This window comes from Arvicanthis niloticus, chromosome 9 (assembly GCF_011762505.2).
Source record: "Arvicanthis niloticus isolate mArvNil1 chromosome 9, mArvNil1.pat.X, whole genome shotgun sequence".
NCBI classification, from domain to species: Eukaryota; Metazoa; Chordata; class Mammalia; order Rodentia; family Muridae; genus Arvicanthis; species Arvicanthis niloticus.
Window position 1 is genome coordinate 57,824,631 of NC_047666.1, and position 25,875 is coordinate 57,850,505.

A 25,875-nucleotide genomic window follows, 5' to 3' on the forward strand; every position below is an offset into this window, starting at 1 on the left:
TCTTGTCAGCCAAGTGGTATTGGTGACATTGATTGACAGTTCTCATTGTTCGGGCTTGTAGCAAATTCTGAGACTTCAAATGTCTTCTCAAAGATTACAATATAAATTGTCATTGGAAATGTTTTGTGTACTTAGAAAGACATGGCTCAATCAAGCATACTTGCTCATACTTGCAATTGTAGCTAGCACTTGTGATACTAGGGCAGGAGGTCACTGAGAATCTGAGGCCAGCTCAGGCTACAGAGTGAGTTTCAGGCCAATCTGAACTATGGCATGAAGCCCTGTCTTAGAAATACACAAAAAGAGGGACTGCAGAGATGGCTAAGTGCAATTGTTGCTCTTGCAGAGGACCTGATTCAGGTTAACAACAGTCTATAAGACCAGTCCCAGGGGATCTAACTTCCTCCTCTGGCCTCTGTGCTCACCGGATGCTATCCACAGATATATGCAGATGCCCACACATACAAATAAAGAAAACTTAAAAAAAAAAACCTACAAAACAAAAACCAAAAAAGAAGATGAACTTGGAGTCACTAACACCTTTGTCTGTTCCTTTTCCCAATGCGGTTACATTGCATATGTCTTATTTCCCTGCTTTTCACTGAAAAGATGGATTATGTACAGATGGATTATGGCAGCAGAGCAGGGGTGATACATTTCTGATGTGTAAACAGTCTTTGTAGTTGCTTTGGAAATGTTTTTTTGGAGATAAGTCTCCACTGTACAGATGGGGCTGCCTTGAACTTGCCATTTAGTCCAGGCCGACCTAGAACTTGAGTGCATTCCTCATTTGCTGGGGTTATAATATGCATGTCCAGCCTCCTCTTTCTCCTTCTTTCTTTTCCTTCCTTTCCTGTAGCTCAGGCTGCCCTTGAACTCACATAGTAGTTTAGGATCACCGTGAACGCCTAATCCTCATGCTACTACCTCCCAAGTGCTGGGATTACAGGCACAGGCCATCATGACTTCCCGTTTTTTGTTTCGAGTCAGGGTCTCACCCTGGAGTGTGAACTAGTGTGAAATTTGCTATGTTGCCTAGGTTGGCCTCAAGGCTGTGACGATGTTCGTCCTTCAGCCTCACAAATGCTGGGATGAGAAGCAGGAGCCACCATGCCTGACTTTCATTTTCTTCCCTGGTAGTAAATAAGTATTAAGATGGACAGTATCTTTCAGTGAGTGATCATGGTATTTCATTGGGTTACCCCACAAGGCTGTCATAAAGCATGAGGATTAATTAATTATATACAATGTTTACAGCCTTGGAGCAAGAGTTAGCACCATGTAAGAACAATTGTTATTAAAGATTTACAGAATGAGTCATTGTTAATTTAACAGTACCATCCGGCACTCTGACTTCTAATATGTCATAAGCAGCAAGCTTTTGAGAAATGCAAAAGGAAAATTAAAGGTTTCTACAATGTGAAAATAATGGCCTTGGAAATTAATTATCAATGCCATCAAAGCAAAAGAAGGCCTAGGAGAAAACAGTAACATCTCACAGGGCCAGACTCCTCAAACTCCCAGAGAAGTGTCTACTTATGAAGCCTCTTTGGAATCAGCCCAGAAATAACCCCCCTGGATGTTGGTCAAATGACATTTGACCAATAGTTCCAAGAATGTATGGGAAAAGGATAGTCTCCTTGATACATGGTGCTGGGAACCTGATGTTCCCAGATGAGAGAGCAAAATCAGACTGTCTTCCTACGGTGCAATAATAAAGTCATCCCCCATGCTCAATAGGCAGGAGCAGGAGAAGTGTGAGCTTAGGGCTGTACTGAGCCACTCGGAGTTCCAGAAAGCTTCGTGTACATAACAAGCTTCTGTCTTTAAAAAAATAAAATAAAAATAAAATAAGAAAAGGTGAAAGTAAACGCCAGGCATGGTGGTTGGAAGTGCACACCTGTAATCTTAACTTTTTGTGAAGCTGAGGCAGGAGGACAAGTTTCAGGCTGTCCTGAGTTACATGAGAGACCCATGTAAAAAGCAGAACAAATGAGAAACTCAGATCAATACATTTCCTTATGGCCTTTGGTTAGCTATGATTTTCTCTACATCTAACAGCCAAGACACAACACGACAAGCAGAATACCAACCTAAAAAACTTCAATATTAAAAAATATCTGGGCAGTGGTGGCACACACCTTTAATCCAAGCACTTGGGAGGCAGAGGCAGGCAGATTTCTGAGTTGGAGGCCAGCCTGGTCTACAGAGTGAGTTCCAGGACAGCCAGGGCTACACAGAGAAACCCTGTCTTGGAAAACAAACAAACAAACAAACAAAAGACACAAGTCACAGAGTGAAATAGAGTAGCCACAGGAGGAGATATTTTCAAACTATGTATTTGATAAGTGATGAATAATCAGAATATATAAGTAACTCCTATAACCCCAGACAAACTCAAATACCCCTGTTTTAAGAAAGGGTAAAATAATCAGGTGCCATGGTTCACACCTGCTATCTCAGCACTCCGGAGGCAGAGACAGGAAGGAAGGCGATTGTGAAGCCAGACCTGGTTACAGAAAGAGAGCTTGTCAAAAAATGAAAACAATGCCAGGTGGGGGTGGCACACACCTTTGATCCCAGCACTCAGGAGGCAGAGGCAAGTGAAACTCTGAGTTCAAGGCCAGCCTGGTCTACAGAGCAAGTTCCAGGATGGCCACGGCTATACAGAATCTCTGTATGAAAAAAACAATAGATAGATAGATAGATAGATAGATAGATAGATAGATAGATAGATAGACAGAGAAAGGACCCAAATAAGATATATGATACCCAAAATATGAAAAGATGTTTAACATCAGTAATTATAAAAGGAAGGGGCTTCATTCATCCAGATGACTCAGTGCAAACCGGATGACCTGCATTCAATCCCTGGAACCTAAAGATGGAAGGAGAAAACAGACTCTGGAAAGTTGGCTTTCAGACCTTCACATGCACACAGTGACATACATGTGCCATACACATGCCACGCACACACACACACATATTATCTTAAAAAAAAAGAAAGAAGATGCTAATGAAAACCATGGGGAACTACTATCTTACAATCTTGTTAGAATTGTCATTAAACAAACAGACCAATAAACACACAAACAAACACATGCCTTGCAAGATGGCTCTGCGGATTACTGTGTTTGCTGCCAAGCCTGACCACCTGAGTTTGCTCCCAGAATCCACATGATGGAAGGAGACACCCATTTCCACCAAGTTGTACTTGACCACCTGCATGTGTGGGTGCACTCACACTATATGTGCAAAACTAAACCCAACACACACACAAGGAGTGGAGATGCAGTTGGTACAGGCTTGCCTGGCATGCCTGAAGTACTGTGTCCAGTCCTCACAGGAATAAAGCAGGGATGCCTCTTACTCTAGGACTTGGCAACTGAAGCCAGAAGGGTCAGTAAACAGTTCAGGCTCATTCTTAGCTACACAATGATTACAAGGCCAGCCTGGACTATCAAGTAAGACCCGGAAGAAAACAGAAGTGTGAGCTGTGTCAACAGAGATGAGATTATTTGTCAGGGAAATGGAAAAAAAAAAAAAAGGAACCCTAGCCAAACTTTGCCAACAGATGGCAAGGCTTTATTGGAACTTGGAAATGAATTGTCTGAGTTTGGCTGGCGACAAAGAGAGGCAACACTGACTGCTCTCTGACTAGAGAAAGGGGGAAGCTTTTTGTTGATTCACTGGGCTAGGTAAAGTAGCCCCTTCCTCCCTATTCTTTTTTTTTTTTTTTTAGATATATGGGTATGAATATTTTGCCTGCATGGATGTATGCACTATGTGCCTGAGAATGCCAGAAGCAAGCATCAGAGCCCCTGGACCTGGAGTCACAGATAGTTGTGTGCACCATCTTGTGCTGCGTCTTCACTTTTTTAAAAAAGATTTGTTTTTGTTTATATGTATACATGTCTTGTGTGTCTGGGTGAATGAGTGCCATATGTGTACAGTACCTTCAGAGGCCAGAAGAGAGCACTGGGTCCCCTTGAACTGTAGTTACAGGTAGTCGTGAGTGGCCTGATTTGGGTGTGGGAAACCTAACTCAGGTTCTCTGAAATAGCACTGTGCTCTTAAACGGTGGAGCCATCTCTGTGGCCACCATGCTCAGGCTCTCCTCCCCTGCCTTTGGGATTGAGGCCACTATTTCAGACATGATAGGCAAGAGTCCTACTCCTAAGCTAGACTGCCAATCCTCTTTTTACTTAGACAGGTTTTAAGCCCAGGCCATTCTTGAATTTGGGATTTTCCGGTTTCAGCTTCCCCAGTACAGGCCTGTGCTACCAGGATTGACAAATTTGGTACATCAGCCAGTAGCACAGTTTCAAAAAGATATTTTTCTTTTCTTTGAGACAGGGTTTCTCTGTGTAGCCCTGGGTGTCCTAGAACTCACTCTGCAGACCAGGTTGGCATCTTCGAACTCAAGAGATGTGCGTGCCTCTGCCTCCTGAGTGCTGGAATTAAAGGCGTGGACCACCACTGCTGGGACAAAGATTCTTTTCTTTTTGTGCAAGTAATGGACAAGTGGAGTGACCCCAGCTAATTCCAGAAACTGCTGAGTTCCTCTTGTAGTTGTTGTCAGTGTCCTGTTATCTTGGTCTTGTCGGTTTGGGCCCTACAATGCATCTGACTCCGTATTTCTGGGAAGACTAATTAAGTCAATCATCCAGGAAGACACAGAAGATCCTGGAGAGAGTGGCCATATAATGAATTGGTTAAATGGTAACAATCTGAAGGCCTGACCATTAAAAAAAAAAGTTCTCAGTATATAAACTACACATTGGAGACGTAGATCTGTTGTAAAACAGAAACTATAATAAACTGGGATCGGTCTGTGTTTAACTTGAGTGATGACTAAAGTCTGGTTTTGGTTTTTGTTTTTTTTTTTTTTTTGTTGTTGTTGTTTTTGCGCTCCAGAGATGTCAAGATATAACTGCCTAGTTAGTTCTGGTGGAATTTCAGGGGAAATCCTTCTGGCTGCCAAGGTCTCAGAGTTTAAAAGCGCACTACGGTGAGGTTGGCTCCGGGTGTCACCCAGCCGGGTCACACCAGGTACCCTCGCAGGTCGCCTACGGAAACCGGATGGAAGGCGAAGAGTAAGCCTCGGAGGGCTTGGAAGAAGCCGCATTCTTGAAGAGAGAGCAATGACTGCCGAGGCAGTGGAGGTGCCGCGGCTCCAAGTCGACCCCGGCTATAGGAAGGCTGATTGCTGCAAGCGGAGAAATAACAGAGAGCGAGCGGCTCAGGGTGCAGAATCCTCGGCGGCCTCCAGCTCGCGACATGATTTGCGACAGCTTGCTTTGTGGCACTCATCGCCTCTGACTTGACTTACGGCTCCTCCTGCTGTTATTCCTTGGTCGGGGACCTTCTTCCCAGCGTTCCCTGTGCTTGCTTCTCCACCTCGCCAGAGCGAGGGCCCCCCTCCGGCTTCCCGGCTCCCGGGACCGAGCTCTTGTGTGCACGGCGTTCCAAGGCGCGTGAGTGAGGACGGTCCTCGCTGGGGTGGTTCCAGTGGGGTCGCGGAGCGTGGGGCCCTTCGGACTCGGGCAGCTGCTGGGCACGCCCTTCACGGGGGTGTCTCAATTAGGGAAGCCGGGTCCGGGGTGCTGACTGTGTGCTAGGGAGGGGAGCCCGGGCGGTGGTGGCGGTTCTCTGCACTGTGCGACAGGCACGCTGACTGTTAACAGGACTGAGACAGGGCAAAGTCCGAGGGGGTGGGTGGGGTTGAGAAGAAACTGTGGACTCGAGGAATTTGGCATTCAGGGTAGCGTTTCCGGACTTTGAAAAATGAGGCGTGCGTTAGTTAGTACGTTTAAATTCACTTCTTAGAGGTGTACAGTTTTCTCGTTACTTATATGTTTTGGGGGTTGTGCAACCCCTAGCACCATCGAATTCCACAACATTTTCATCACTCCTAAATAAATCCTGAAGCCACAGTTAGCGCTCCTTCCCACTTTTTTCTTCATCCTAGGACCCCTTCTACTTTGTCAGTGAACCTGTCTTGTTTCACTTATGTGAAATAACACAGAATTTTTTTGTGTGTGTTTGGGTAGGATCAGAATAAACGTCCGTCGTGTGTATCTAGTTTGAATTATCCATCTGTTGATTAAGTTGATGGCCATCTAGGCCGATTCCGATACACCCATGACATCTCAGTATTGCTGGACAATTACAGCACCAACTGACTTGCCAGCTTGGGTGGGGAGGAGATCTAGATGAAGAGCTACACACAGTGACTGCTGAGAAAGGGAGAATCCGTTTTCCCAGAGATGAACCCCTAACGCATTATCCAGTATCAAGTGATCAGCCCTAAAATCATACATGTACATGCTACATTAAACAAACTTAGGGTTGTATTTTTATATTCATATCTGTATCTCTGTGTTGTCTGTGTAAAACAAAACAGGAAAAGGCTATGAAATTGAGACGGGGATATGAGGAGAGAGAGAGGAAATGGTGTGCTTATATTTTATTTAAAAAACATCGAGGCAGGAAAGACGACTCAGTTGATAGGAGCATGGGCTGCTCTCCCCCAAGGACCTGGGTTCAACTCCCAGCACTCATATGGTGGCTTACAACTGTCTATAACTCTAGTTATAAGGGACTTGGAGGCACCAGGCACACTTGTGCACAGATAAGCATGCAGGCAAAACATCTATACTTGTATAATACAAACAGTAAATGCTTTTTTTTTTTTTAAAGACTCAGAGTTAATTTCTTTCTTTCTTTCTTTAAGATTTTATTTATTTATTTATTTTATGTAGGTGAGTACACCGTAGCTATCTTCAGACACAACAGAAGAGGACATCGGATCCCATTACAGATGGTTGGGAGCCACCATGTGGTTGCTGGGAATTGAACTCAGGACCTCTGGAAGAGCAGTCAGTGCTCTTAACCACTGAGCCATCTCTCCAGCCCCAAGACTCAAAATTTTTAATCTTTAAAAAAAAATGTGGGCTGGAGAAATGGCTCAGTGGTTAAGAGCAGTGGCTCTTCTTTCAGAAGACCGGAGTTCAATTCCCAGCACCCACATGTCTATAACTTCAATTGCAGAGGATCCAGCACCCTCATGTAGACATATATGCAGACAAACCACCAATGCACATAAATAGTTTAAAAAAAAAAAAAAATGTTAGCTGGGTGTGGTGGTATATACCTTTAATTCCAGCACTCAGGAGACAGAGGCAGGTGGATTTCCGTGAGTTCCAGACCAACATGGTCGACAGAGTAAGTTCCAGAACAGCCAGGGCTACACAGAGCACCCCATCCCCCTGCAGCCCCCCAAAAAGTCATTTCTTTGGCTGGGTTGATAGTTTGTTTATTGTGGTAATTGTAACACAATTGTGTTTGTCATTGGTATATATGGAGCCTAATGGTTTTTGTGTATTAATTTTGCTTTCTGGTACTTCATTCAAGTGACTGTCAGCTCTAAGACTTTGCTGTTGGCTGTCTTTAGGGTCTCATGTATAAAAGCACACTATCTATAATTAAGGACGCTTTGGCAACTTCCTTTCCTCTTTTCATACTTTTTAATTAATTAATTAATTAATTAGATACAGGTCAGGCTGCCTCAGAGTGCTGGGATTAAAAGTGAGGGACATCAGACTGGGCTTGCATTCTTTTTTGGTAGCCTTGGCTGTCCCAGAACTCAGAGATCTGCCTGCCTCTGCCTCCCAAGTGCTGGGATTAAACTTGTGGGCCACCTTGCCCAGCTCTGAGTGACATTTTCATCTATAATTTAGATGTATGCTGTGATGAAATGAGGAGACCAAACAGACCAGGTAAGTTCATTATTTTCAAAATTTAAGTACAGAACAGCGCCAACCAACTTCATTTCTCACGTAGGCAAGCAGGGTTTGGGTGATGGCAATTTGAATATGAAGCAGGATTGCTATCCTTGTCGTTCCACTCCTAACACTCCCCCACAGGAACAACTTCAATATGTAAGATACACCAACCAAAGTCACCTGGGAAGGGACAGGAGATCCTGTCACCTGCTACCAGAAGGCTGTGGGCTTGCCGCTTTCTGGACAAGGCCTTCCTTTTGTGCAGCTTTGGTTTATTCTGATAGCAGAACATTGTACAATATATGAGTTGGACTGAGAAGACAGGGAGTGGGTACACAGTGAGTTCCAGGGCAGACTGAATGAGACCCCAACTCAAACAAACAAATGTCCCATATGTTAATCCCAAAGATGGGAGGAGAAAGACCACTGACTCACATCATCATGGGAAAATTAATTAAAGCAAGCAATTAATGAAAATAATTTTTATTTGTATACATGGGCTGCCTCCACCTAAGGCAGGGTTGGAGAGGTCAGCATTGGATGTGAGGAAGATAAGACTTATTTTTATAGCTCAGGGTTAGGGGGTTTCAAATGCGGCAATTGGGCAAAATAGGCAGGGTTACAGGGGCAGAACAAAACATAACAAGTTAGTCCTAAAGACCTCCTGAAACAAAGACATGGTTGCAAGGTGGGCATAACAAGGTAGCAATAATAACCAGTAGCCATAGCAACCCCTTTGCAATAAAAGATATCTTGTGGATTGCAAGATAGTTATTAACTTTTTGAAACAAAGACATGATTACCATTCCTGAAACATGCAATACAGAACCATTTGTAGTTAAGGTTGCAGGTGGGACATAGCCCAGTCCTTGAGAAACAGGTTTAATTGTGAACAGGAATGAATCTAGTTTGTCTTTACTATAAGATGGCTTTAAAGCCCAAGATGGAAGAAGGCTGGGTCTTTACATATCTGCCATGAATAATGGGAGTTGATTGTATAACCACTTCCATGATTCAGTAGCAAAAAGTCTAGTGTGGATTTTTTTTTTTTTAAGTTGCTTTTAATTATTTCTTGTGGGGCTTGGTTGAGTGCTATGTGGAGGCCAGAGGACAGTGTGCAGAAGCATCTTTATTTCACCATGGGTCCCCAGGATTGAACTCTGATTGTCAGACTTGATGGCAAGCACCCTTACCTTCTGAGCCATTTTGTCTGCCCAGATCTTACCCTTTCTTCCCCTGTGATACATACTTCATCCTTTTTTTCCATTGTCCTGGTGGATCTTTTTCTCACTCCTCTCTGGGCTGTTGTGATAGGGGTCGGTGACTGACCTGTACCATTCACTGTTGAAAACGGCCTTGTGGGGAAGAAGTATGACCTTAGTCTTCCTTGCCTTAAGATTTCCCGTTACTCTCTTCAAGCTGGAGAAATGGGTTGACACTTTGTGGGTTCTTTATAAACATTGCTGCTGCTTTGAGAAGATGAGAAGAGTTGCTGGGAGGGAGAAAGGTCAAACTTCTTCCAGTGACAACGTCTCATTTTCTGTTCCTCCTCCTTCTTTCCACAAGTTTCTAGAAATGCTTTTAGGTAATGAGGAGATGGAAAAGAATAATAATAATAATAATAATAATAATAATAATAATAATAATAAAACATTTTACTTGTTTTGTCCCTGACCCCACCCCAGGACTGAGACATGAATGGATCTCTTTGCTTATGCTTCCTACCCTGCCTCCATGCTGAGTCCTTGTTTCCCTTTTTTTTTTTTTTTTGAGACAGGGTCTTATGTAGCCCAGGCTAGCCTCAAACTCACAATGTAGCTGAGAAGAGCCTTGAACTAATCCTTCTGCCTTCACTTCCTAAGAGCTGGGACTCCAGGCCTGCAGCATTATGCCTAGTTTATGCAGTGCTGGAGATCAGACTCAGGGCTTTGTGTGTGGTAGGCACTGCACATGGCCAGCCCTGTTTCTTTAATCCTTTTCTCACTCACAGCTAGTGAGTACTGTACTCTGGACTCTTACTTATTTGTGTGGTTCAATATTCGGTGGGGTTCTAGGCAGTTACTGCCTGTGAGGAGACAACTTTGCATCTTAGGAAAGGATGTTTGACCACCACCTCCCTCTGAGGCTGCTGCATGTGGTGGCAGCTGTCTGGCTGTCTGGCACGCTAGCTTGTCATACAAAATAGGAACTAATGCCAAAGAACCTCTCAGATAAAGAGATGCAGGTGTTGGCATTTGGAAATAAGGTCAGGGTGTGCCATGTGAAAGAGCTGAGGGGCCAGCAGGCAGCGTCTATGGTACCTGCTGCTATGCCCCTGCACAGAGCTTGAGTGTGCACTCAGATCTTCAGGAAGGATATAGTTCAGGAAGCAGGGGTGTGGGAAAACAGAAGAGGAAAAAGACCAAGTCTGTCAGTCAGAGGTGCTTTTCTTGCTTGGCCATCCTTCTTTAGAGATACAGCTGATTGTGAGACCTCCTGAGAGTGTTTCCCAGGAGGGTGTGTACAATAGGATACTCCATCCAGGAAGAACAAGAATTTATACCCTCTCACCTCCAGCTTCCATGTTTCTTTGCAGAATGGCTTGCCCTGTGGTACACCAACTTCTTAGCTTTCCAGGTTGTGCTTGGGAGAGCATCAGGTATTATCTTGTACCTCAAAGGCAAGAGAGTGGTCAAGGGTAGGAAGTGGAAGCCTGCAGTATGCGTCAGTCAGAGGTGTTGCAGCCTGTGCCCGTGTGTTGTGCTAAGAGCCATGTGTATTTGGTTAGCCACTGATGCTGGGATGAAGAAAATGGTGTGACCAGGATCCTGTGAGGTGCTGCCTGGTGTGTGTGGATTCTTCTTTAACAACTGTGTGCATGCTGGAAGGGAGAGATGTCAGGTTTCCTCCAGTGTACACATATGTGTACATACAGAAGAGGATGGGGCTGTTTCTTGGTAGTGGGATCCATTCAATTTTTACTTTCTATTCATCTGTAGTCTTCCTTTTTAAAAAAGGTTTATTTTTATTGCATGGGTATGAGTGTTTTGCCTGTATGCATGTCTGTGCACCATATGTGTGTAGTAGCCATGGAAACTAGAAGATGATGTTGGCTCCTTTGAAACTAGAGTTATGGGTGGTTGTGAGCCACTGTGTGTGTGCTGGGAACCAAACTGGGGTTCTCTGGAAAAGCAGCCACGCAGGGGGGGGCGGGGGGGGAGTCCTAATTTTTTTTTAGTCCAGTGTCTAGTTTTATAGAGTGAAACTATTTCTATGGCTAAATATCCTGACCAACACACACACACATACATTTGAGCACTGGAGTAGTTCTAGAAGTTTCTTTATTTTGGGGTGTGTATGTGGGAGGTGGAGATTTGAGATAGGGTCTCATATATCTCAGGCTAGGCTCAATCTCTCTGTGTCATAGGGACCTCAGAAAATGCTTCTGCCTCCTGCTCCAGTTCTAGAGCTGAAACAGGTGCTGTAGTGTCGTGTGGAGTCCTTTGCTCTGATAGATATTGAGTTGTGTGTGGTTCTTGGTTCTATCTCTAACGGGTTGACTCTGGGTTTTCAAGAACAGTGAGCATGTGTGGAGCTGTAGAGCAGGCATCTTGAAGCAGACAATGTTCTCAGTCTGTACTGAGGCGGTTTTGCTTCAGCAGCCTGAGGAGAAGTCTAAGAATTTGCATTTTTTACAAGTTTCCCAGCTGCTGGTTCAGAGTCTAGTCTGGTTTAAGGTGATACTGTTCCTGTCAGAGTATACTATATTGCCCACCCTGGCTATCCCAGGTCTCCTTTCTTTCCCTTTCCTTTCCTCTTGCTCTTCCTCTGTTTTTCCTCTGATGAGATCTTTTTGGTTTTGTTTGTTTTGTTTTGTTTTTTAAGACAGCGTTTCTGTGTGTAGCCCTGGCTGTCCTGGAATTCTATGTAGACCAGGTTGGCCTGAACTCAGAAATCTGCCTGCCTCTGCCTCCCAAGTGTTGGGATTAAAGGCGTGCACCACCACTGCCTGGTGAAATCTTGATGTACTTGGTAGCTAGCTCTCCAATGTGGACCACCACACCTGGCTTGTTTTCTTTCTTCTGTTCTCCCTCTAACTAGAGCGATTCTTGGAAAACAGTTGAGTTATTGTGGCTACATTTCCAGTTTAAACCCCTAGAGACCAGAGTTACATTGCCCGTATGCTAGATAGTTGTGATTTAGTTTTTAATGTAAAAACATGGGTTCCCAGATTGGGCCTGGCAACATACACCTTTAATCCCAGCTCTCAGGAAGGAGGGGCTGCAGGATAGCCACAAGTTTAAGGCTGCCCTGATATACATAGTGAATTTCAGGCTAGCCAGAGCTACAGAGTTAGGCCTTCTCTCAAAATAGCCTCTTATTCCCTCTAGCTTTATAAGGTTAGTTTGATAACTGTTGTTTTGAGATGACTATGTTGTCCAACCGACTCCAGATCCTGGGCTGCAGTGGGCCTTCTGATTCAGCCTTCTAAGCAGTTGAACCTGTAGGCATTTGCCTCAGACCAAGCTACAAAGATGGTTTGATATATATACAGCATACACTGTGAAATGATTGCCAGAGACAAGCTGTTTAACATCTGTTACTGTTGTACTTACTCTTAGGTAGCAGTAAAGTGACTGTGTCCCTGTAGCAAGAATTTCATTTTGTTTTGTTTTGTTTTTTTTGAGACAGAGGTTGTCCACCTCTGCCTTCTGAACACTAGGAATAAGGTGTGTGCCACCATCGACTGCCTCCACAGCAAGAGTTTGTAATACTGGTACAGCACAATATGCTCTCAGTGTAAATACTCACCTTTCCTAGCCCATAATAGTAAATGTGTCAACTGAAAGTGGGAACAACTATAGGTTTGTCTGTATCTGGGTAGACCCTCGCTGACTCCTGAGAGGCTTTGTCCCTTAAGTAAATGCTTTATCTGATTTGGGATAGAGGCCCTCCCTTTGTTTTTCCTTTAGCATTCTTTGAACTTTGTTTTAATGTTTTATTTAAACAGAGTCAACATGGCTGAGGCTGAAGAAGCAGTCCACGGAGGGTGTAACAACCATCCTCCCTTTGTTGGTGGGAAGTCTGTGCTCCTCTTTGGACAGGTAACTGGTTGCTTTATCCCTTATAGAAGGAGCGTAAGTAAGGAATGTTAGGCTGAAATGCTACTGTCATCGTGTGTAAGCTAGTTACTGGTTCCCTGTTTCCTTTGGATGCAGTACTTCAGGGTCTTGGCTGTTTTATTCTGCATTACTGAGGATTGAACTCAGTGCTCTACTACTGAGTTGCTGTATCCCCAGCATGGTGTAGGAGTTTGTCCTTTTGTTTTAAGGTCTTTATTATCTAAGTGTATTTGTGAACTTTGCAGCAAAAGACTAGTGATAGGGCCAGTGAAGCAGAGCAGCAGACAAAGGCACCTCCTGTCACCCTGATGACCTGAGGACTTACATGGTGGAGAGAACTGACTCCTGCAAGTTGTCCTTTGAGCCCACTATACACTGTGACACTGTGCCTACACATGCATTTGCAAAATAAACACATTTAGAAATGTAATACAAAAATTAAAAAAAACAGTACAAGGGATTTCATTTAGGTGTAAATTTTTTGTGCTCACCCTATTTGAATGTATGGTGTTTAGGATGTGTGTGAAGAGGGTGTCAAATCACCTGGAGCTGAAATTATAGTTGGCTATGAGTCACCTGATGTGGGTGCTGGGAACTGAGCTCTGGTCTTGCTGGAAGAGCTGCAAATACTTATAACTGAGCCATCTCTCCGGCCCAGGTTCTTAGTACTTTAAAGTAATATCTTTATATTAATTTTTTGTTTATTTTTGTTTTTTTGAGACAGGGTTTTTCTACATAGTCCTGGCTGTCCTGGAACTCACTATGTAGACCAGGCTGGTCTCAAATTCACTGAGATCTACCTGCCTCTGGCTCCCAAGTACTAGAATTAAAAGTATCTGCCATTATGTCCAGCTTAAATTTTTTTTTATTCTTACAGTAATATAATCTGACCATGTTTAACTCCTTCCAAGTATTTCCACCTCCCTCCCTACCTTGCTTTAAGTTCCTTCTCTCTCTAAAATCAAAACAAATCCCTCCAAATGGGGAAAAAACAAAAACAAAAATCAAAACAAAATTAATAAGACAAAAAAATACCAAACATAAAACAAAAAGGCAAAAAAAACCAAAAAAACAAAACAAAACAAAAAACCCAAAAACAAAACAAAACAAAAAACCAAAAAACCCCAAAACCCCATGGAGTTGTTTTACATTGGTCAACCTCTTCTCAATATGCCCTGCCCCCAGGAGTGTGGTTGACACACCAGTGACAGGCCTTGACAGATCAGACACCCCTGATCTTCCCTTCCCAACAGGTAGCAATTGTAAATAGCCATGGTTAGTAGCTTCTTAGCTAGGGTAGGACTTGGCATCCACTTCCCCTTTTCAATGCTGAGATTTGGTCTGGTTTGAACCTCTGCATGTCTCTGTGTGCAGCTACAGTCTGTGCGTGTGTGAGTGTCCTCTTGTGTCTGGAAGGCACTGTTGCTTAGAATCCTCTCTGGCTCTTAGAGTCTTTCTTCCTCCTCTTCTGCATAGATCCTGAGCCGTGAGGGAGAGGTTTGATGAAGACAATCCATTTAGGGTTGAGTGTGTCAAGGTCCCTTACTCTTCTCACATTGTCTCGTGTATCTGTGAGGAGGATTGAACGATGCATGGATCTATGGATATAGTAATGTATCAGTAAGAGTCATTTTATTGCTGTTTCTGTGTAGACTAATAGAGGTAGGTTTCTCCTACTACTGTGATCTATTTAGTCTCCAGTTCACATCCATTTAAAGCAGTTTTTAATGAGTGCATAAAGTTAGGCTTTGTATAAGGCATCATGCAATGCTTTGATTCATGTATACGTGAATGCCTAATTTCCCCCCTGGGCTGTGGATGGAACCTGAGCCTCATGCCTGCTAGGCGGGTGCTCTCCTGCTGCTGACCTGCTCAGCTCCTCTCAGTATTTACCAGTGGGAAGAGATGTTGTGTCTGGAAACTCAGAGAGGGCTTCACTGTGGGAGAAATGGCGCACATAGCAATTTGATTTCCTTCTGGATTATAGAACCAGTACACAGCAGATGAATACCAGGCCATCCAGAAAGCTCTGAGACAGAGGCTGGGTCCAGAGTACATTAGCAGCCGCATGGCTGGAGGAGGACAGAAGGTAAGTTGAGTCTTTGGCATGTATCTAGTGGTTGACAGAAGATCCTGCCTTTTGGTTTTACTAGATTTCATGGATTCAGAGGCCCTTGGTTGCTGTTACTAGAGGCTTTCTAGTGCCTCTAAAATGGGTGGGTCCAGCCTTCAGTGTCATCTGCAGTGGCCTAAACAAGTACTCTCTTAAGATTCCATGTTGAGATTTTTACTTTATCTTTAAAAATGTTCCCATTGCCACTTGCTTCCAATTTTATTTATTAATTTTTGTTTTTTTACACAGGGTCTTTCTATGTAGCCCTGGTTGCCTTTAAACTCACTCTGTAGACCAGGCTGCCTTCACAGAGATCTACCTGCCTCAGCCTCCTGAGTGCTGGGATTAAAGTGTACCATCACGCCAGGTTTTGCTTTAAGTTTTAACAACCTTCTTTTGGTGCTAGGATAGAGAACTGGCCTCCTGCCTACAAAGCATGTTTTGTACACCCAGCTACCCATGCTAAAGTGCTGTGTATGGTTTTGGTCTTCTATAAAACATGTCATATGTCAGCTTGATATTTTTTTTCCTGAGTCTGGTCCCTTTGTAGTTCTGGTTTGATTTTTCCAAAACTCTCTGAAATACTTGCTCTAAAGCTTCTTGTGGAATGGAGGTTTTGCCACAAAACCCAAAAACCAACAAAACAAAACCCCAAAATACCCACATGAAGAATAAATGACTTTCATTCACATTTAAAAATGCGAAAGACATTTTAACCTTTTTTTTCTTAAAAATTTTATTTTCTAGGTGTGTTATATTGAAGGTCATCGGGTGATTAATCTGGCCAATGAGATGTTCGGTTACAATGGCTGGGCACACTCCATCACCCAGCAGAATGTGGGTATGTTTCTGTGTGTGCTGACTGTCTCATGTTCCTCCTGCATAACTGCTCCACTTGTGTTCAACAGGGTCCAGTGAGTTAGGACAGGCAGGGGGGTTTGATTGACAGCTGAGGCACGTGGATGAGGCACAGGGTTAGTATCTCTCCAACTGCTTCTCTTTCCCATTCCTAGATTTTGTTGACCTCAACAATGGCAAGTTCTACGTGGGAGTCTGTGCATTCGTAAAAGTGCAGTTAAAGGTGAGGGGTGGGGTGCCACTACCTCCTGGGAGGACCGAGTAGACAGTGGGGAGGGTGTCTAGAGTGGAGACCTAGGGTGTGTCTTAGCCAGGGCGTCTAGGACGGCAGTATTCAAACGTCCTTGCTCTGTCCCTCAAAACAGTGTAAAAAGGTTGTATCTTAAGTTTTGTGTGTGTGTGTGTGTGTGTGTGTGTGTGTGAGAAAGACTTGACAATTAAAAATCTCTATAATGTAACAACAGAACCTAAGTTTCATAGGGGATTAGATGCTATCATTTGTTTGAAGCAATGCTGTGTCCCATACCCCTTAGCTCAGTTTAGACCAGCAGTTCTCAACCTGCCGGTGGTGACCTCTTTGGAGGTTGAACGACCTTTTCACGGGGGTTACCTAAGACTATTGCAGAGATTTACGTTACAGTTCATAACATTAGTAAAATTATGGTTATGAAGTTGCAAGAAAAACTATTTTGTGGTGGGGGGGTCACACAGCATGAGAAACTGTGTTAAAGTGTCGCAGCATAGTGGGGTGAGAAGCACGCGTTAGATGGTCTGACTGTCTCGGCCTCTGGGTGTCTGCAACTCAGTCTTCCTTCTGCCTCTTGCATACTGAGATGACAGGCATGGGCTACTTAAGGCCCACTAACTTTTTATATTTAATGTTATAGAGAGCTATAGAAAAGGTCTCAGTATATAGCCTAGGACACGCTTAAACTGGCCATCTTCTTGCCTCTGACCTTGAGTCCTGGGATTACAAGGGCTTGCTGCCATGTCTGGCTAAGCTGTGCTTTTATCACAGAACTGCCACGATGTTTTTGTCTCTGGTCTCAGGTCATATTTCCTGCTACTGTTGTTCCACTATATCTATGCTTGGAAGTTCTTTTTATAGCCCCATTGCACTTCCACACCTCTGTGTGTACACATATGTTTGTATGTGTGTGTAAAAATAAATGATTTTTTCTTTAATTTCTACTGACCTTAAAGCTTTAAATATTAAAGATTTGGCACTGAGCATAGGCATCTTTCCAGGCAGCTCCAGACAGCACTTCTAGAAATTGATATCGTAAACTGTATGAGGTGACCTCTTCAGCAATGTCCTGATTCCACAGATGCTGTGTGGTTTGTTTATTTTTCCTTTCTTTTGAGTGCTGTTGGTCAGAGAAGAGGCTGGGCAGCCAAGGGCAGAGCTATAGCTTCCTACCCCTTCTTCCTCAGGATGGTTCCTATCATGAGGACGTGGGCTATGGAGTTAGCGAGGGCCTCAGGTCAAAGGCCTTGTCATTGGAGAAGGCCAGAAAGGAGGCTGTGACTGACGGGCTGAAGCGGGCACTCAGGTAAGGAGGGAGCAGGATCCACCACCTCATTTCAGATCTTGTTTCTGAGGAAGTGGCACATTCATTTGGGTCAGAAATCTAAATAGCGTGGGAAAGATGTCTCAGTTCATCCTGATCTCATGTTTTCCTGCTCTCTTAGGGACTTTCCAGTGAATAAATGGCTCGATTCAGACCATGCTATTATCAGTTTTGGGTTCTCCCTTCCCTCCCAGGCAAGGCTTAGAGCTTTTCAGGTGCCAAGTCATCGATCAGTTCTTAAAAACAGTTGGCTGAATATAGTGACTCAGGTTTAGATTGGCTCCACTTTGAGAGGGCTTAACCCAGGATTGACTGGCCTTCTTGCTGTGGATCTGGGGCAAGGGTGAGCATGCATCATGGTGGAGAAGCAAAAATGAGAACAGACAGAAGAGACCAGTGGTCCATAGTCCCAGAGTCCAGATGCCTGCCCAGTGACCTAAACTTCCCACTAGCCCGGAGCTCCCAAAGACTCCATCAGTTCCGCACCACTAGAGATGAGGCCATTAGCAGGAGGTTTGGTGAGATGTGTGTGCCATGTCACTGCTCTGTTCTCAGAAGCTAGTGGCGTCCAGGGGCATGGCAGATGTACCATTACCACTGATGAAGCTTAGGGTCCGTTTCCTCTCTTGCGTTTGTGCCTTATGTTGTGACAGCCAGTCAGATGTTGTAACTAAACTCTCCCTTTGCCACTGTAGGAGTTTTGGGAATGCACTTGGAAACTGCATTCTGGACAAAGACTATCTGAAGTCACTAAATAAGCTTCCACGACAGGTATGTTGCAATGAGGAGCTAGCTGTCACAGCGTGAGGTTCTCCAGTATGTCTTGACTGTACTAGCTAAGAGGGGAAGTGAAGACTCAGTGTTTGGCAGCATCTGTACTGATTATTTCAGACTTGGAAGGTTAATGCTAGCCTGCGTGTCCTGGCCAGGTTTCCATGGCATCTCATGGACAGAGAGCTGTGGCTGGAACTTAGAACCATTGCAGAGCCGTCTGCCATTGCTGTTTGCCATACATGTTCAAACCGGCCATCTTCCTTCCCTTAGCTCTGGTGGGTTGGAGGTGCACACCTCTGTTCTGACACTGCCTCCCTACCTCTGGGATCTTAGTGCTAGCCTCTGGAGTGTGGTGTGTAGTAGGTGCTACTAGAGTCAGTTAACTAGGGAGAGGTGGTATCTGCCTGACACAATCATTGCCTTCTTCGGGGAGTAGCTGCATACTGATATTTATAGTAGTTCCCACTGTACAGTCTGTTCTCTTTATGGCTTTGGTTCATGTTTCAAAAGATTGTTGACCATTTTGGAATTTCTCTTCTCCCTCTCCTCTCCTCTCCTCTCCTCTCCTCTCCTCTCCTCTCCTCTCCTCTCCTCTCCTCTCCTCCTCCCTCCCTCCCTCCCCTCCCCTCCCCTCCCCTCCCCTCCCCTCTCCTCCCCTCCCCTCCCCTCCCCTCCCCTCCTCTTCTCTCTCTCTTTTTTTTAAAGATTGAAGTCCTGTGCCATTTTTAATGCATTATCTGGTATTTTTGCTGTTAAATTACAGTAGTATTTTGAATATTCTGAACATTAAAATCCTTTCTGTTAATAAGACATACAAATATTTTCTTCCATTCCATGGATGTCTTAAGTTTATTTTTATTTCATTATATTTATTTATTTTTTTTTTTTTCTGACACATGGTTTCTCTGGCTGTCCTGGAACTCACTCTGTAGAGCAGGCTGACCTTGTACTTGGGAGATCCATTTGCCTGCCTCTACTTTTGGAGTGCTGGGACTAAAGACCTGTGCCACACTCCCTGACTCTTTTGGTATTTTATCAAGAGATAAAATATCTAGTGTTGTGAAACATTTTTTGTGTTTTTTTTTTTTTGTTTGTTTGTTTTGTTTTTCATAAGAGTTTGGAACCCTACACTTAGGACTTTAGCCTATGTTGAGCTGGTTCTTGTGACTAGTGTAAGACATGAACCATATCTCATCCTTTTGTTTGGGAAGACCTAGCTTTCTCAGCATCGTTTGTTGACTCTTTGTTCCCGTGGGAGTCTGTGTTCATGTTTGTGAGTGCATGTCTGGCTGTCTTAGTTACTCCACCTTGTATTTTGAGACAGGGTCTCTCACTGAGCCTGGTGCTCATCAGTTAGGCTACACTGGTTGGCCATTGAGCCCAAGGGCTCCTTCAAGGTTGGGATTATAGGCATGTGCCACCCCACCCAGGCTCAGACTCAGCTCTTTGTAGGTGTCATATATTTGATATGATTTTTGTAATTCACCCATCAAAATTGCTTTTTTAATTTTAACTTTTGTTAGTTTTAATTATGTGTGTGTCGTTTATGTATGTAGGTGTGTGTGACCATAAATGAGGTGTCCATCGAACACAGAGGAGGTAGAGCTCTAGAGAAGCAGTCACAGGTCTCTGCAAGAACAGCATATGCTGAGCCATCTCTCTAACTCCTGATCCATGCATTTTAACTAAGATTTAATCCATTTACACTTAAAATAATTACCGATAGGATGATTACTACTTTCATTTTGCTAATTTTCTGCACATTTAATAGCTTTTATTGTTCTTGGTTCTTTTTGCTTTGAATTTTTTGTACTGTTGATTTGATTCTTCCCATTTCCAGTTTGTGCGTTCTAAGATACTTTCTTTCCACTGTAGTTGCATAAACCATCTTAATGTTAATAATTCTGTTTTAAAGAGGTATCAGTTTAACTCTAGTTGCATAGAAAACTGCTTTAGATATTATACATTCATTACTATTATCTGCCATCGACCCCGGCTCTTACCGTGTAGCTGTGGCCGGTCTGGAGCTCACAGAGATCGGCCTGCCTCTGCAGCCCGAGTGTGGAATTAAGGGTGTGCTCCACCATACCTGGCAGTTTTCTTTTTATTACAATTTTTTATTGCTTTGCTCTTTAAATTCTCTGTCCCAGAATCCCAGTGTAAGTCTGTGAGCATGCCAGTGTTTACTGGAGAATTCTGTTGCTTTCTGACTTTGTGCTGCTTTCTGTGTCTGTCTTTTTTTTTTTTTCCTTTAATATGTTAACTCTTGACTCTTTTCTATTTCTTTAAAGATTTATCTATCTATCTATTTATTTATTTATTTATTTCATGTATGTGGGTACACACACTGTAGCTGTCTTCTGACACACCAGAAGAGGCCATCGGATCCCATTATAGATGGTTGGGAGCCACCATGTGGTTGCTGGGAATTGAACTCAGGACCTCTGGAAGCGCAGCCAGTGCTCTTTAACGGCTGAGCCATCTCTCCAGCCCCGTGTCTTTTCATTTCTAACCTGGAGGATTCCAGCTTTTTTCCCTCTCTCCTTCTCTCCCTTCTTCTTTCCTTTTACTTCCTCTGTTCTTCCCTTCTAAGACAATCTCAAGGGTTAGCCCAGGTTATCCTTGAGCTTGCAGCTGTCCTCTGCTTCCTAAAGTGCTAGGATCTTAGGTTATGTGTGTCACTGTGCAAAGAAGGTATAAACAGACAGCAAGGACAGATCAGCAAGTAAGATTCAAATTCAGTTGTATATACTATTTTCATCAAAAGTAAAGATTCATTTTTATTAAAACTTGATTAATATAGAATGGTTTGAAATACAAATGACTTTCTTTTGTTCAGATGTCAGATGTCTGCATTCCCAGCTGCCTAGCCCAAGAGTTTGACATGAATATAGAAAATAGAGAAACCCAATTGAAAAACAAACTAACCAATTTGGAAATTGTGGCTCATGGCCATCACTTTTTGAGGACAGAAGGGGTCAGAGATCAAGTGCTGTGTCTGAATAGCTATGCATGCTGGGAAGGAAAACTGGGCATGGGATGCATTCAATAGTTCTTTCTCCTCTTATTAGCTCCCTCTTGAAGTGGATTTAACTAAAACAAAGAGAGAAGATTTTGAACCGTCTGTAGAACAGGCAAGATATAACAGCTGCCGACAGAATGAAGCATTGGGACCCCCCAAACCACAGGAAGCAACTTCCCCTTGCAGACCAAACCACCCACATGATTCGAACATTAAGCTACAGGGGGCTAAGGACGGCAGCAGCTCCTGGTACTGGACTCAGGTTCCCTCCCTGTCCTCTTTGGCCCCTTCTAGTGTGGCTTTGGTCCATTTCCACTCCTTCACTTGAAACCTGCAAGTGGTTTGTGTGCTTACTCAAGCCGGGTCCATTGTGGTTAACTTGGTTTGCAGCAGTCTGGCCACCACCTTGGAGAGTGATGCCACTCACCAGAGGAAGCTCCGGAAGCTACGGCAGAAGCAGCTACAGCAGCAGTTCCGGGAACAGATGGAGGCTCACCGGCAGAGCCATGCACCTGCCGAAGAGGTGGAAGCCAAGCATGAGGGTGTGTGAGAGGGAGGTCCTGTGACTCCAGGCATGGCTCACTAGGGCGTGTAGGACTGATGACCCCATGGAATTAGGATACTAAAATTTGCCCTGCACCTTCCCAGTTCCAAAGACAACGGGCTTTTTAGGAAAGTCAGCAGGCTGTGATTGACATAATCTGCAGCACGTGGAAGGCAGAGGCAGATGGATCTGTGAGTTATAGGCCAGCCTGACTACAGAGTGAGGTCCTGTCTCAAACACCCCCCGCCCCCTTTCTGGTATTTGAGATTTCAGAGACTTGCCTCTTAGATGGCTATGAATATAAGACACAGTTGGAAGAGAATGAGCTTTTGGGCAGATTCCTCACTCAGGAGCTTAATTTAAACACAGGTTTCACAGAATCAGATGTTTCTGGTGTTATGCAGATATTTGTAATGGAGCATTCCCAGACCAGAGAGCTTTGTGAGTAAAGGTTGTGGGAGACAGTTGTGTGTGGCATCTGTTATCACCCCTTGGCACCACAGTAAAATTATTGCAGGAAAAAAGGAAGACAACAAAATCAAAATATGTACCATTCTGGGCACATCATGAGTAATGAATTATCCTAAAAGTTTGGCTTCTGGGTCATGGCAGGAGCTTGAGGGGTGGGGCTGGGGAGGGGTGGGGATCTAGCTCTACTGCCCTGGTCTCAGAGCCACTGGGCTGGATGGCTCCTAACAATGTTCTGCCTTTGCTATTAAAGTGGAAATGGGTTAGGGTGCCACTCCCGAGTTCTGTCCCCTGCACACCACAGACCTGCCATGCTGGCACACTGCTCTTACCCAGTAGACTGAGGTGTTGAAGGTCATCTTGGCTTTATAAGGAATCCAAGGCCTACCTGGGCTATTTGAGAGATCTTGTCTCCCACAGACAAAATGTCAAAGGTTCTCTCTCAGGAGAGGTGCACTCTGCAAGAGAGGGATAAACTCAATCCCAGAGTTGACATGTGACCTCTGGCTTATCCTTTGTCTTTTGTGCAAACCATAGCAGTGTTTCCAGCAGCTCCAAAACACAGCACCCCTGTAACTGCAGCCTCAGAACTCAGGGAGAAAGCCATCTTTCCAGGTAATACAAGGGTTTTAAGGTATTGTATTGTGTGCTTTTTGGAAGATATAGAATTCATGTTAGTTTGGGGGGTCATGTGCAGTGTTGGGGATTGATCCCACCTTGCAACACTAGGCAAGTGCTGTACCATTGAGCTATATCTCCAGCCTGTAGATTTCATCTTAAAGGAACCATAAAAGTCCTCACTTTTTGATTTGTATGTATGTATGTTCTGGCACATATGTAGTAGTCAGTTCTTTCTTACCATGTGCCTGGGTCTTGAACTTACGTGAGTGAGCTTTGTGGCAAGTGATGTTACCTGGTAAGGCAGCTCTCTGGCTTTCACCTGATTTTTAGTGCCATAAAGTTTTATAAAAATGGAAAGAGGTCTCCAAATTGACTGATAGGGGCTCTGATAAATGTTTCTCTGACCAATGGGCCAATTTGGGATGTTTGTAGGAATTAAATTTTGTCATTTATTAGAGGGAGCTCAAAGCATGGAATTTCTTTCTTCTTTTTTTTTAATCCTGAGACAAGGCCTGAAGACTGTCTGGCCTGAAAATCGTCCATCTTCCTACTTCCTGCTAGCTGCCACATGCACCATTATGGTTGTCAAAACATGGAAGCCTTTGTGAATAACACTGGTTCCCTTTGTAGATAACCTTGAAGAGAACTTTGAAATGTGGGACCTTACTCCAGACTTAGAGGACATCATTAAGCCCTTGTGTAGAGCAGAGCCACCCCAAACCTCTGCCACTGGAACCCTCAACAACCAGGACAGTGTCCCACATATCCATTGTCATCAGAAACCACAAGAAAACCCTGGACTTGGGCACCTGCAGACCTGCAGCGCTAATCTGCATGTCCTGGGTAGCAGAGGTGTGTGGAAGAACAACAATTCTGGGTTTAATTCTATAAAATGGAAAGGTGCTAGTTCGTTTTAAGAAGTTGACTTAAACTGGAGAGATGGCTCAGCAGTTAACAGTATACACTACTCTTGTAGAGGACCTGGACTTAATTCTTAGTACTCATGTATTGCTTCACGCCTATCTATGACGTCAGTTCCAAAGGAGATTGAATACTTCTTTTCTGGACTCTGGGCATGCAAGTAGTGCATCAATATACATGCAGGCTAAACACCCACACACAAAAACTAAAAAAAAAAAGGGGGGTGGAGGGAAACAGGACACAGTAGCACATGCCTGCAATCCTGGCCCTCAGGATGCCATTGCCTCAGTAGGAGGCCATCTCCATTGAGGCCAGCCTGCACCATATGAAGTGTAGATATGCCTCATAAAAGATGAATTTTACCTAGTGTGTTGTAAGGCCTTGAGTTCAATCAGGCCAGTAAGGAATACATATGTATTAAGATCCTGTCTCAAAAGGTTAAAAAAAAAAAAAAAAAAAAAAAAGCACTACTTGTCCTGACTACAGATCACTTCCTCAAAGGTAGATACATTGTGATGAGGATGACACAAGGGGTGCTCTCACTACGTTGTCTGAAGGTTGTTAGCCAATACACTCCAGAAATGACTAATTACATCCCAATCACAACCCAGTCTCAACCCTTAACAAATCCCTCTCCCCATTACCGCCTCCCTTCTCATAGAAAGATGCCCCCCTTGGGTACCGCCTCACCCTGGGACATCTGTTTCCTGCAGGACTAGGTCCATTCTCTCCCACTGAGGCCCAACCAGGCAGTCCAGTTAGGGGAAGAGGATCAGGATCCAATGTCAAGCAACAGAAGCCCTAGTCTAGTTGTCAGGGGACCCACATGAAGACCAAGCTGCACATCTGCTATAAATGTATGCGTGTGTGTGGGATATTACTGTTTATTTTAAAGTCAAGACTGTTTTATTTAAACCATTAAACCATTGTCTTCTACAGAAATCTCTGAACCTCATAGGAAGAGCCAAGACCTGAAGAAAAGGAAACTAGACCCATCCTGAAGCTCAAGATGATACTAGATTCTCACAAAAGGCCTTTGGAAAACTGCAGTTTGGTCACAAAATTGCTCTACCTTGCTTCATGCTGAACTCTTTAGAGGACTTTAGAGCCTACTGTAGAGGAAGCTGACTAAAAAAGTTGTCATACCCTGTGATGGGAAGGAGGCCAACAGATAAATGCATTACCTCTTCTCCGGTAGTATTCACTCCCAAGCCAACGTATTGAGATTCTAGGACTTTGCAGGTTGCTTTTCGTTTAACGATGTAGCCCGCCAAGCCCCAGCTTGATTGTTAGCTACATTAAATCGTGTGACCTCGCCTTTCCTTTGGCTTCAAGTTTTTAATGTTTTCCACTAAGTGATATCAACAAGGTCATGGTGGTAGTTCAGGATGACATGGATCCATGGAGTAGCCTCCCTTTATCTAGAGATGTCCCAACACTGTGTTGGATTTTTTTTTTAAGACAATTTTATTCATGTAGTCCTGGATCTTGCTTTGTAGACCAGACTACCTTGAACTACCTTGAGATCCACTTGCCTTCTCCCTCCTGAGTGCTGGGATTAAAGGTGTGTGCCACCACACCTGGCTCCTATCAGTGCTGCAGTTTTTGAGCCATCAAGTAACATTTGAGCACTAATACTGGCAGAACCGGTGTAACTTAAAATTGAGATTACTGGTAGTCAGGCTTCTTGCATGGCTGTACTTGGCAAAGGCATATTTCACATCCAGGGTCAGATTCTTTTCATACTACATGAACAATGGAAAATTTTAAAGAATTGTTTTCTCTGCCTGAAACCTTTGAGTGAAAAACCATGGGTTGTTGGGGGAGCTACTGCATCACTCTCTTTTAAAGAAGGATGGAACCAGAATCCATATGGTTGCTGGGAATTGAACTCGAGACATTTGGAAGAGCAGTCAATGCTCCTAACTGCTGAGCCATCTCTCCAGCCCCAGGAATAGGTGTTTTAAGGAAGTAACTACTCTTTCTTAACTATACCACACCCAGAAGTTTCATGATTCTTTTCAAAGGAACAATGAACTTCCAATTCAACTTAAGCTGAATTCAGGTTTATGCTGAGGGAAATTGGTCGTCTCT

The 25,875-nt window shown here is 43.9% G+C and overlaps 1 protein-coding gene across 8 annotated transcripts; it reads left to right on the forward strand.

Annotated features, from left to right (window-relative positions):
* Positions 1-5,090: 5,090 nt before the first annotated feature.
* Rad52 (RAD52 DNA repair protein) lies at positions 5,091-25,103 on the forward strand. 8 transcript variants are annotated; one of them, XM_076940456.1, is made up of 12 exons: positions 5,091-5,473; positions 12,778-12,871; positions 14,877-14,978; positions 15,750-15,843; positions 16,016-16,083; positions 17,295-17,413; positions 18,127-18,202; positions 21,277-21,476; positions 21,621-21,769; positions 22,780-22,854; positions 23,491-23,712; positions 24,721-25,103. In XM_076940456.1, the coding sequence occupies exons 2-12, from the start codon at positions 12,785-12,787 to the stop codon at positions 24,780-24,782; spliced, it is 1,254 nt and encodes a 417-aa protein (XP_076796571.1). In that variant the 5' UTR covers positions 5,091-5,473; positions 12,778-12,784; the 3' UTR covers positions 24,783-25,103. The 8 variants fall into 8 exon arrangements, with proteins under 8 accessions (XP_076796571.1, XP_034368123.1, XP_034368124.1 ...); XM_034512232.2 differs by lacking the exon at positions 24,721-25,103 and adding an exon at positions 7,743-7,781 and having other exon boundaries at positions 5,091-5,477; positions 21,618-21,769; positions 22,777-22,854; positions 23,491-24,713; XM_034512233.2 differs by lacking the exon at positions 24,721-25,103 and adding an exon at positions 7,743-7,781 and having other exon boundaries at positions 21,618-21,769; positions 22,777-22,854; positions 23,491-24,713.
* The last annotated feature ends 772 nt before the right edge of the window (positions 25,104-25,875 follow it).